General features: G+C 38.3%; 1 protein-coding gene across 4 annotated transcripts in view; it reads right to left on the minus strand.

Moving 5' to 3' along the window:
* Positions 1-12,263, minus strand: part of Itpr2 (inositol 1,4,5-trisphosphate receptor type 2) — a 416,582-nt gene that overhangs the window by 237,357 nt on the left and 166,962 nt on the right. For all 4 annotated transcript variants that reach the window (XR_004518150.1, XR_004518151.1, XM_010615034.2 and 1 more), the window contains 4 exons: positions 10,085-10,214; positions 7,828-7,885; positions 5,331-5,496; positions 4,002-4,175 (listed from right to left, as the gene is read on the minus strand). Coding sequence is in view for 2 of the 4 variants with exons in the window: in XM_010615034.2 (XP_010613336.1) it covers positions 4,002-4,175; positions 5,331-5,496; positions 7,828-7,885; positions 10,085-10,214 (528 nt within the window). In the remaining 2 variants the exon portion in view is untranslated. The remainder of the gene's footprint in view (positions 1-4,001; positions 4,176-5,330; positions 5,497-7,827; positions 7,886-10,084; positions 10,215-12,263) is intronic.

Raw genomic sequence — 12,263 nt, forward strand, 5'->3', positions numbered from 1 at the left:
TCTAAAACAGTTTTAAACTATATGATTCCCCTTTACGATGTTCTACAAAAGGCAACCTACTGAGACAGTAAAAAGATCAACGCTTGCCAGGGACCCGGGGCTCAATGGGGAGAGATGAACAGGTAAAGCACAGAGGGTTGGGAGGATATTATCCTGAAAGGCACCATAATGGCAGATATATGACACTACGCGTTTGTCAAAGTCCCCAGAATTTACAACCCAAAGAATGAACCCTAAACAAACAATGGACTGTGGTGAATAAAAACACCAATATCAGCTCACTCATTAGAACAAATGCACTACGTTTATCTAAGATACTAAGAATAGAGGGAAATGAGAGACGAGGAAGTACATGAGGACTCTCTGTACTGTCTGTGAAGTTCTTCTCTGAGCCTAAGTCCGCTCTAAAAGTCTACTCAAAAAAGATATGAATTCATAATCAAAGATGACCAAAAATATAATGAAATGAGGGCCATAAGTGAGAATCACGAAATTCACAAGTACTTCAGGTCTTGGTAGTATACCATACAGCCAAACAGAATTGCAAAAATTAAAAAGCATAAAACACGATCAAAATGACCAAACAGATGTGAATAATAAATGAATTTTAGGTATGAAATAGTGTACTGGCTAAAATTAAAACTTCAATTGGTGGAATAAACTGTTAACACAACAAAGCTGAAGAGAGACTGGGGTGAGTCTGAAGAAATTATTCAGCATACAGATAGCACAGCCATGGGTATGAAAGCTTCCAAAAGGAAATCGACAGAATAGCATACCAGTAACGGACATGCTTATAAGGTTTAATGTGCACCTAGTTGATGTTTCAAAATTAAAGCATGACTCTTCAACATATAGCAGATTTCTCCACAGCAGCAATGCAAGCCAAAAGGCAAGAACAAAGTATAATAGATAACGTGAAACAGGAATACAAGGTGCAAAGGTGAAGAGGAAGTGGGAAGGGTGGAGGAAAAGAAAGAAGGGAATGGAATTAATATGAGAAAAAGAAAAAAGGAAACAAAGTCTTTATAGATGGGGGGAAGGGGTTGAAGGGAGGGCAGGGGAATGGGGAAAAAATAAGAAGCAAAACGGATTATGTAAAGGTGCAAATTTCCAATGATGATTGTCATTATATTGTATACCTTAAATGTACCAATAAAATTAATTTTTTTAAAAAGGCAAGGAACAATATCCTCACAAGTGTGAGAAATATATCTCAACTAATAAGGTCTGTTCTGCAGTAAAAATAATAATAATATTTTAAATGTACATGCATCTAATAAAATAGCCTCCAAATGTATAAAAAAAAATCTAAGGCCTAGGGATGTAGCTCAGTAGTACAGCACTTGCCTAGCACATGCAAGGCATTTTTATTCTATTAATCTCTAACTTTCTAGGTTGACTTTTCAGATTTTTGAAAAAAATTTAATACTATAATTTTCTTCTAAGGAGCTGTTTATGCTTTCCCACCAAAGCCACATAATTGACACACCACATTACACAAGGCTTGCTCACTTAAGCCTTATAGCAATTTGAGCTAAGGATCATTATTATTTCCATTTTATAGATGATAAAATAAAAATTAGAGAATGAAAACAAGTCGCTCCAAGTCACACCAAGAGGCAAATCTGGCGTGTCTGTTTCCTAAACCCTTGCTATTAATCACTGCACGTTGTCATCTCTGTGCGGTGTATCGTCGACCGACACTTAGCACACATTTCCACCCTTTGGGTTTCCATCCTGTGGGAGACCTGACTGGTCCCCCCAACTCCCCTGCAGCTTCGTGTTCTAAATCCAGTTCAGCTTCTGCAGTGAGATGAACTCGTGTGGAATGCAGCTGCCAGAGGGAAAGGGAAGAGCATCTTCCCTGGGATTGTGAGCGGCAGGAAAGGAAATTGCAGTCGGAGTGTTTCCGTGATCTCCGCGTTCCATCACCTTGTTGCACGCCTTTAAAGTGTGAAGCAGTGGTGGTGGTTGCAGCAGGTGGTGGCAGCAGCCAAAGCAACTTCTTGAACTCTGAGTTGTCTGATTGTTTGACCTTGAAATCAACAGTCCGTGGGCAGCCTCCAAACCGTACTCCTCCAGACTTTGGGAATACTTAATTCTTTCTGTTAAATCACTTCCTCCATGGAGTACATATCCTCTCCTGAACTCAACAATAACTACCAGTTTGACTGAGTTCTATTCATCTGAAGACCCTAGAAATTAATGTATATAACCTACATGGAAGATAGTCTCATCTTTAGAATATCATTAGCCAAACCACTCGTTCCTCATCTCTCTTACATAAATACAAAATGCTTGTGAGACTTCTAAAAGGAAGCCTTGTGGGACAGAGGTTCTTTCTGCTACCTTCCCTGTGTCCAGGAACTGCAGACTAGCAATAAACATCCCTCACAGAGCATCTCATTTTACTCTTAGAAGGTAATTTTCTTCAGTGCAAATTTTTACAAAGAACATAATGAACTAAGTTTTAGTTTGTTCTACATTCAGAAATAAAAAAAGGAAAGAATTTTTTTTTTAAGGGAAGCAACACTGTATTCATTCCCCAGGATGTGCATAAAATATGGAGCCTCAAAAGGAAGAGCTATTTTCATTTGTGAAAGCACAACACGTGCATTAATATCATTACATATCATCTCAGAAAGCACACTCTCTCATTAAAGAACCTGGATCTCACCCTCAAAAAGAGCTGGGCTTCAGCTTCCACTGAATCACAGAGCTAACTGGCAATGTCGAAGCACTTGGGCTCTCTGAGCTTCACTTTATCCAGCCTTGGAAATGTGACGCCTACAATAACCTCTCAAGTTTATTATAACATTTAAAAAGGAGATTCTATAATGAAAATATTTGCCCTGAGATGCAGATGCAGTAAGTATTAAATAAATATCAAATTTTCTCATATTTCTTAAATATGTTATGGAAAAATTGTATCCCCACCTGAAAATTGGTCATAAAACAAATTTCCATGAGTAGAAATACCATACTTATATTAACACGTTATAAAACCACTGGCAAAGTTTCTATAGGACAATATGGAAAAAATTATAGCTAATTGCTAATTGGTCCTGAGACAAGTATAGCCACCAATTTAAATCCCCTTTGAAACTCTTCAGCATTTTAATTACCCCTAATCTGCCACCATTCTTCACTCCAAAATACAGTATTTTGAGTACTCCAACAAACATAAAAGCTGACATGCATGAGCCTATCTTAATACTTTATACTCTTGCAGATTAAACAACAAATAAATAGGGGCTGAGGAGATAGCTCAGTGGTAACGTATGTGCCTGGTAATCAAGAAGCACTGGGTTCAGACATCAGCACTGAAGAAATTTTGTGCATTATCAATTATGATGCTAGTACTGGTCTGGTTTTATTTAAGCATTACCACAAAAACACTGTTTCTAAAAATGGTCATATGAAAGTAAAATGGGAAAAGAGCAAAAATTAACTACTAAAAGCAAAATCCAATACAAGAAAAGACTCCAGATCAGCATCTTAATGTAACTCTTAGCTCAAACATAGGTTTAGTGTTTTCATGTTGCAATAAAGCATAGTGTTTCTCCCTTTAGATATCCTTGTGTATTATATAAAAATATGCCATAACAAATGAAATTATTTACAAGCTTGCAATTAGTAGCTTCAGTGAACGGTGACAATAAAAATTCCCTTCTCTCCATGGGTCTCAATTTAAGGTCATTTCTTGACTTCCTTCCCACTACTTGCTACTGTCCTAATTCCCAGATTACAGGATACACAGTGGAAATAAGAAAAGCTAATATTTTAGACAGATGAGTTTAGAGATAGTAACACCGACAATAATTAACCAAAGAGCACCTGTGGTGAATTCAGTAACTGAATGATGAAAATGTTACATTTTGTTGATCAGAAACAATTTTTTCCTCATGAACAAGTTTGGTCGTAGAGCATACGGTTACATAATATGTTGCTTAACATATATTATTTGGATCATTTCAAAATAGATCTTGGAAACAAACCTCATTTGGCTCTTCACTGCCTTTTACTTGATTTTCACCCATTTCTCCATTCTCATAGCTACTGCTCTTCTCCACCCATAATTCAGATTTCTCTACAGTCAGTCGAAGTTGATCAAGATCTGCCTTGATTTGCTTGTAGTTATCTACATCTTGATTGGACACCAGTAATTGCACCTAAAACAAGAATGTCAACCCTTATATATTTACAGGCCTTCTTTTATTCTGATTTCTGTTAGGTATAACGCTTTTTGGTTGAATTCTGTATTTCTACACTTGATCTTAGCCAAAAGGCCGAGAAGCGATGAATTCTGTATTTCTAGAACATTTATGAATATTTTAGATGTATACTGACAGTAAACACTTACTCAGGAGTCTCTGTGAATTCTAACCAGTATATTCACATGCTATAAGGACTTTTTAAAAAAATATGTGTCCAACCAGACTATTCAAAGTGCTAAAAAAGCAATTTAATATAAAATATACCTTAACTCTAATTTCACTGTTGATAGTAATTTTTTTGAAACTTCCTCTGTTTGAAAACAGGTAGAAACATAAAGTAGAAGAAAATATAGTTAGAATCAAAGCTTCATAGCATAAATTTTATTTTATTATAATATATGTGTACTCTGACATACAGATATGTGCAAAACTCTCTGTAGTTACATGATTGCCTTTGTCTCATATTAATTGGCATATTCTTGCAAAACTTCCTAGTAAAAATGTCCTATTAAATAAAATATTAATGAAATAATAAGCTCATAGGTATTACTAATTAATATTCTCAAATTCATCTTATTCAAAGATCACAAAGAAAAAGATTACATCTCTAACAGTTCCTTTCTTTAGATTGATGCTTTTTTTCAGTTGCAAAATATTTATTTCAGAGCTTCTGATTGTCCTATGCAATCTACCAATAAAATGTGTCAAAATAATAGCAGTGGCAACAAAATTCCTAATAATGTTATTACGCTCCAGTGCCTTCCTAAATCTCAGTGCCTGACATTGATGTTAAAGGTATTAACTAAAAATCACTTGTGGGGAATTCTTTCTAACATAGATCACGTCTTGCCATAGACAAAGTCATGCTATCTTTAAAAACAGAAAGTGTCCCCAGGAAAAGCCGCACAGTTTCATTAACTCTGCAACAGTGAAGTCAGGACGGATGTTATAAGCAGTATCTTCAGTGTTTTGGCTATAATTCTCAGTGAGACTACTCAGTCTTAAATATACATTTTTTTTCCAGCCTGGAGAGCTGGAGATTGAACCCAGGGCCTGTGCATGCTATAAAATTGCTCTACCACTGTGCCACACCTCCAGTCCCAACCTTACCTGTTTAAATGCCTGTAAAACTTCTGCTCTCTGGCTGAAGTGCTTGAACAGCAGCTGCAGAGCTCCGGACAGCAGAGGAGCATAGTCGTGCATAATCAGGTGAATGAGGACCCGGAGAAATGTCCTGCCTCCTTCATCATCAAGCTGGACTGGGTTTTTTTCCTTTCTAGAAAATGAAAAAAGATTACAAAACAGCCCATTTATATCTCTAAATTAAAGTGACTAAAATTACATCTGTTTTCAAAAGAGGTTTATCAGGGTTCCCCCCACAAAAAAAAATAGGAAGTGAAAAGGAAGAACTTTTTGCTTTTTTCCGCTCAGGTAACTGATAGGAAACAACCACAAAGAAAAACTTGTGTTTGCTCCTGAGAGCAGGAATGGATGACCAGCCACTCTAGCTGGTCCAAGACTGAAGGGGTGCTGAGGCAAACTGGGATGAGTCGGTCACCTATGCATAGAGAAAAGACAGACATCTTTTTTATCTAAAAGCACTTTTTGAAATCTCTATGCATTTGTAAAAATTTCTTTATCAGTACATGTTTGCGGTACATCGTGAATACATTCATTGCACAGTTGGTACCTGTCCATGACACATCTATTTATTCCTCTGTGCATTTTAGATGCTCACGTCCTCCTCCACCCAGCTGCTCACAGAGCAGACCTATTTGTTTCATACTCTTATGTTCATATATAGGACTTTCATTTGAGAGTTCAAAGCATTGACTACAAGTATCACTCTCACAAAAATTCAAATTCTTGCAAGAATTTTATTAATATATGTCTGTGAAACATGATGATTGCACCAACCTTGGGAAATTGATACATATACATACCACATCTGAATTATTTTTGCTCCCCCATCCTCAGATCCCACTCCTGTCTCCACACTCCAAAAGCCTTTATGGAGAATGTACCCAGTGACTGATTTTTCCCAAGAACCAGTGAGATCCCTACATGATGGGGGACAGTGTCTGGGAGGTACAGTCCACACGTGCACAACCTTCAATGCAGCAGTACATTGTTTGATATACTGGAACTCCAAATAAGATTCCAGGGGAAGAAAGGCCTATCTAAATTCATGTATTGTTTAATGATGGGGACACATTGTGAGAAATGCATGCTGAGGCAATTGTGTCCTTGTGTGAACAGTGCAGAGTGCATTTATACAAATTACATACATGGAGAACACACATATACAGGCTATTTATGTGTAGACAGTGTCACCTATCTCTCCTAAGACTATGATGAACAAAACAACACAGGTTAAAAGAAGCACAAGAGGAATGCCAGTCTAACCCAGAATACTGCTAGGTAGGTGTGAACTCTAAAGTAGTGATTAAAAATATGTGCAGACATACACCAGTAACATAGTCATCTTTCACCATTATCAAGTATGATATCCTGTACGTGAATGTACTTGTATGTGCCATACTTTAATACACCAGGGAGAACAGTGGCTTGTTTATGCCAGCATCACCACACACATGACGAATGCATTGTGTACTGACAATAAGGTGTCTATGAGGTCCCTGGACCATAGGAATCTTCCAGCTCCATTATAATTTTGTGGGGCCACCATTGTATATGTGGTCTATTGTTGACCAAAACATCATTACACAACATATGGCTGTATCGTGAAGTGAAATCATCAGTGGTCCCTTCTTTCTTCCAGATATAATGAAATACTTCAATAGGAAAACACAACAAAATGCTACTATAATACAAAAACAAACCTAAGCCAAATGTTCACTGGAGATAAAAATATTTTTTTGAGGAGGGGGGAAATCCCTTAATTCTTAGTCCTTGTTTCTCTTTCCAACAACAAAAACGTAATGAAAGGCTTAGTATAGACTCTTTTAGAGTTTATGTTGTCTAATAAAAATGAACACTAGATTCTTGATAATTTTAGCTTAGATATTTTACTTTTTCATTTTGATTGTTGTTAGCTTCATTTCTGGAAGAAGAAAAAAAAAAAGCACAGCTCTACAATAAATGGCAGGATTCCTGATAGCAAAGTAGGGTAGTTATGCCAAAGGCATCTCATTTTCTTTAATCATGGGTATTTCCAACTGGCAGAAAATAGCTTTTATTTTTCACTATAAAGTTAATGATAACATTAAAAGAACTTACTTTCTCAAATACCTAAGACTCAGGGAAGCAGTATTTTACAAGATGCAGTGATATTTATATAAGGGGAGTTAACGGGCATTCTTGTGCTATCATTATTTGAGGAAAGAAAAGCAAAGAATTCGGGGAAAAGTTCAATACACTGATCTCTTTTCTCTTGTCCTCTTTTTTTTTTTCAAACCTGACCCAAAGAAAAGCAATGGTTTCTCTTTTACGGTAAAGTTGCAGCCTGGTCTCTGGTAAAAATTATATTAGCAACATAGAGGGTCTAAAAATAGACATATGGAGCTGAACAATAACAAAGCAGCAATACAATTCCAGGTAGAATTTTATTCACAAGTAAGATAAAGACACACAAATGTTACCATACCTTCCAGCAAACATAGTTTCTGCCCGAGCTGCAATCTCGTCTATATCAGGAACAATAGCTGCAAAGAAAAAATGAGAAATCTATTCTTTATCTTAATTTGGAACCACAATATTCATATTAACAGTAGCTTACCTAAAATATTTTGCCTTAATTTCTTTATGCTGCCATAGATCAATTAATAGCTTTTAAAAGTTACATTATATGAGCTGGGGATTCCACCGCCTGCCTCGCAAGTGCAAGGTCCCAAGTTTGATGCCCGGTACCAAAAAAATCCAAACAAAAAAATTACAATATAGTTCTATTTCATTGTTAGCATTTTAAATCAAGCTTTCCAATTGTTTCTTTGGTGCTGGGGGTCGAACACAGGCCCTCGTGAATAGTGTTTCCATTTTTTAATGTAAACTACATTTCAAACTAAGGTATTATTGTAGTCAAAGGTAGACTTAGACTAGAAAGCACCATCTACAAAGGTGTCTCATCTATATGAATTTATATATATATATAATATATATATATATATATATATACATTATATGTGTGTACTATATATGTACTCATACATACATGTAACTCAAATTGGTGATGATATGGTAGGATCATTCTTTTAAAAATCAAAATATATATAAAATGAGCCTTGCTGCTGTACATTTTTTTTTCTCCTGCATACTAAGGATTGAACCCAGGGCCACCTTTCCACTAGGCTTCATCCCCAAGTTCTTCTTTAATCCAAACGAAGTGGTCTTTTTTTACCTAACCTTATTAACCTCTAAAATTCCACCTCTTTTTCTCATGAAAGGGTGTTTTCTTTTCTTTTTTTTTTCTATCCAAACTATGCTCACTGTTTCCCACCACTAGTATTTTGAAAATAACATGTTTAAATGATAAATATAAAATTAGTGTCTCATCTCCAAAGCACAAAAAGAAAACAGAGCAGGACACACAAAGGAAAAAGTCTCTCCCTTGCTCCCCAGAATGACATCCCTTGGAGATGCACAGAGTGTTCAGGAGAGAGAGGTTTCCCGGGTGCCCCTGAATCTTCCCTCTGATACTTTACTGACACTCAGAGCTCATGTTTCCAGAAGTCTGGCTTCTGGGAGCCAATAATTGTTAAACTTCTGTCCACACAACCGCCAGCACGTCTTTCTGGATCTGCCTTCCTCTTCCTGGAAATGGCCCTTTGGGATTCTATGCTTCTGGGAAGCAGAAAAAAGAAACGGTTGCAAAGGTGCCAGAGTGACTGCTCTCAGGCAAACCAGTCCCTGACTGCAGGGGCAGGCTGCATTTGGGGTTCTGAAAATGATTCAGACATGGGCAGTGAAACACTGGTCCTAAAATATCCATTTTATCTGCCTACCTGTAGTCACTGAATCCTTACTGTCCATTGATTGACAGATAAGGAACAGAAAGTTCCTAATGCTGTCATGGTAAAGAAAGTTTTGTATCCATCTACAAGTCCTATCCTCAGAAAGAGAATTCTGTTAACCAGTTAAATAGTTCATAAGACGTAGTTTCCAGCCTGCCACGGCTGGCTCTGTCTATTCAGAAAAACTCTCAATTTAGTATTTCTTAAGTTTTCATAAAGTCCTTTTCAGACTCACAAAATTTTTCTAGTCATTTTTGTGCTCCTTGGGTGCTAGGCTCCAAGTCTCAGAGATAGAGTCACTTCGTTCTTACGCTTCCAAATGTGAAAATTGAAACATAATTCCAGTTTATAACGATGCAAAGTCAAAAAACACAAAACAAAACAAACGAGCCCTGGATGGGGAATGCCCTGTTGCTATTCTTTAGGAAGGTGATGGCATCCCCAAAATTTACCTTTCCTTCTGACTGTTCTTTGATGCAAGCAGAAAAATTTCTGTTCAATTTTCACTAAAAAGCATAATGCTAAAAAGATTCAGAATGGGCTGAGACGACCTTGGGAGAATCCTGACTTTTGTGACCCTTAACAAGTAACTTAAGCTCTTTGCCCTTGGTTTTCTCATCTGTATAACGACACAGTGCACACTTCCAGTGCCTCATAGAATTGGCAAGTTCACAAAGCACAAGGTGTTCCCAGGAGTTAGCACAAAGAACATCAAATATCCTCTCTGCCATCCTAGGCCAGTTACTTAACGCTCTGAGTTCTCTTGTGTCATCAGTGACAATAAAACCTACATTTTCTCCCACAGAAATACTGTTGTGTCTTAAAATATGAAAGGCCTCTTCAAGTTCTTAAAACCTAAAACTCAAGCAACAAATACTGTCACAGAGAAGATACCTGACGGCACCAATGTATCTGGGGAGCCACTGACAGACGTCTCTGCAGGATCATTGTTCTCACCAAACTCCTTTTTGTATATGGACAGCATGTACGAGATCCTGTAATCGAGTCTGACACTCAGGATAAACTATGAGAAACGATCAAAGCAGGAAAAATTTTGTATTAGTTGGCACAGTGTTTTAAAACGCAGGTCGTTGCACAGCACCATGAACAACACAGCCATCCGCCTTTCGAATGAACCAGTAACTTTATTTGTGAACGCTTTACACTCAGTAGCCTGCACATTTAGCAGTTTTAAGACTGAGGAGAGGGATGGGTCTCTACTAGCCAGCGTTCGTAAAATCCCAGAGCAATCTTTGGAAAGAAGGAAATTTCATTCCCCACACTTGCTCCTCAATATTCCACATGAAGACTTCGTAAGAGTCTGTGGGAAGAGGTAATGGTGACACAGTTTGACTAAACAGTGAGCGCAGTATTCACTGGGTGTGAGAAGGGAGTGCTGGAGCTGTGACCCTCACTCGTGCACAAAAACACTGAGATTTCAGGTATAACAGAGTTGATTCCAGTGATATCACAGTCAGTCCTGGAGCTGGGCTATAAGAAAACAGCTGAACTGATCTATGTTTCTATGCGCCACAGCCTTTCCCCCATTGGAATCTGTGTTTCTTTAGGTTTGTGTTGTCATCCATCACTGTTCTCATTAAATGATTCAATGACAGAAGCTAAGTACCCAGTAAGGCTCCAGACTGGTCAAGTTCCGTGAGGAATGCAAATACTTGGAGCCCACTGGCCTCAAGAAGCCAAAAACCAAGTTGGAAAAACAAAACAAAACATTTTAACATGATCAGGAAACCGTGCAGGATGAAACCACGCAACATAAATACCACGGAGATCAGTGAAGGAAAAGTCAGGATGTGCCAAGATTAGAAGATTTACATAGTTACCTCCATCCAGGTGGCCTGGGGCAGGCCCGGTTTAACCTTGTAACTCAGTGTAAGCATCAACAGTGTCCCCGGCATGTTCAAAAGAGTCTCATTTGGACAGGAAACAGCATGGCCGCCCCAGGTGTAGGGGACTTGGCATGCGTGGTCCCACCTACCCTCTGCCACCCCTTGCATCACCTTACCCCTCTCCCCCACTCCTGCTCTCATGCTGACTTCTCTGTTGCACGGGCACTGGAACACCTGCGATTTCTCTCTTGCATCCTCCGTGTTGTTCAGAGTCCGCTTCTCCTTCACCCCATAATAAGAGTTTCTGAAATATCTTCCATGGTCCAGGTTAAAGTGAACTTCACTTGTAAATGAAGGTTTCATTGGTTTTTCCAGTCAAAATGTGAAAACATTCTCTCCCTCCTTCTCACCTTCTTTCTTTCTCCCTCCATTTTGCTAGATATTTATGCTCTTCTGGGCAGGAAATGCTCCCAATCAGGCACGCACAGTTAAAGCTACCACACCTTTATTCAGCCAGGTACTGAGGGAGACGCCAGAGGGACAAAAAAGTAAAGAATTTCCTGCTTTTGAAGAGCTTATAGTCCAGAGGGGGAAACAAACACTAAAGAGATTTTCTCATGAGCACTTGGTGAGCACTGCAATGCATACTGGGGAAGTGGTTCCCATTACTAAAGGCATTTTCAGAGCAGGAAACAGGCTTGGGAAAGAAGACCACGAAAGGGCCGGGGATTTAGCTCAGCGGTTCGGGGGGGCCCTTCAAGTTCCCATTACTAAAGGCATTTTCAGAGCAGGAAACAGGCTTGGGAAAGAAGACCGAGAAAGGGCCGGGGATTTAGCTCAGCGGTTCGGTGGCCTGCCTTGCAAGCACAAGGACCCGAGTTCAATCCCCGGTACCACCCCCCAAAAAAAGACCACGAAAGAGCACTTGGATTTGGCAACCACGAACAGGAGAGGGGAGTAGAACTAGGCTGCATGTGCTCATCAAATAAGCGGTTTCATTAATGCTTTGCGAAAAAGTAAAGAACGAATTAGTCAAATGTGAAACACTAATAAAATATGTATCACTTTAAGTTGAAGATGAATACTCACAGAATTTAATTTCATATATATAACCAAAATAAAAATTCTCATTGCCTAATTGTCTGATTATAAAGAGCAAATAGAAGATGGAAGAAAAAGAGGAGAAGGAAAAATGAAAACATGAGCACAGAAAGACTTTAGAGAGG

This window comes from Fukomys damarensis, unplaced genomic scaffold (assembly GCF_012274545.1).
Source record: "Fukomys damarensis isolate Sample0158 unplaced genomic scaffold, DMR_v1.0_HiC HiC_scaffold_19, whole genome shotgun sequence".
In the NCBI taxonomy this organism is placed as follows: domain Eukaryota; kingdom Metazoa; phylum Chordata; class Mammalia; order Rodentia; family Bathyergidae; genus Fukomys; species Fukomys damarensis.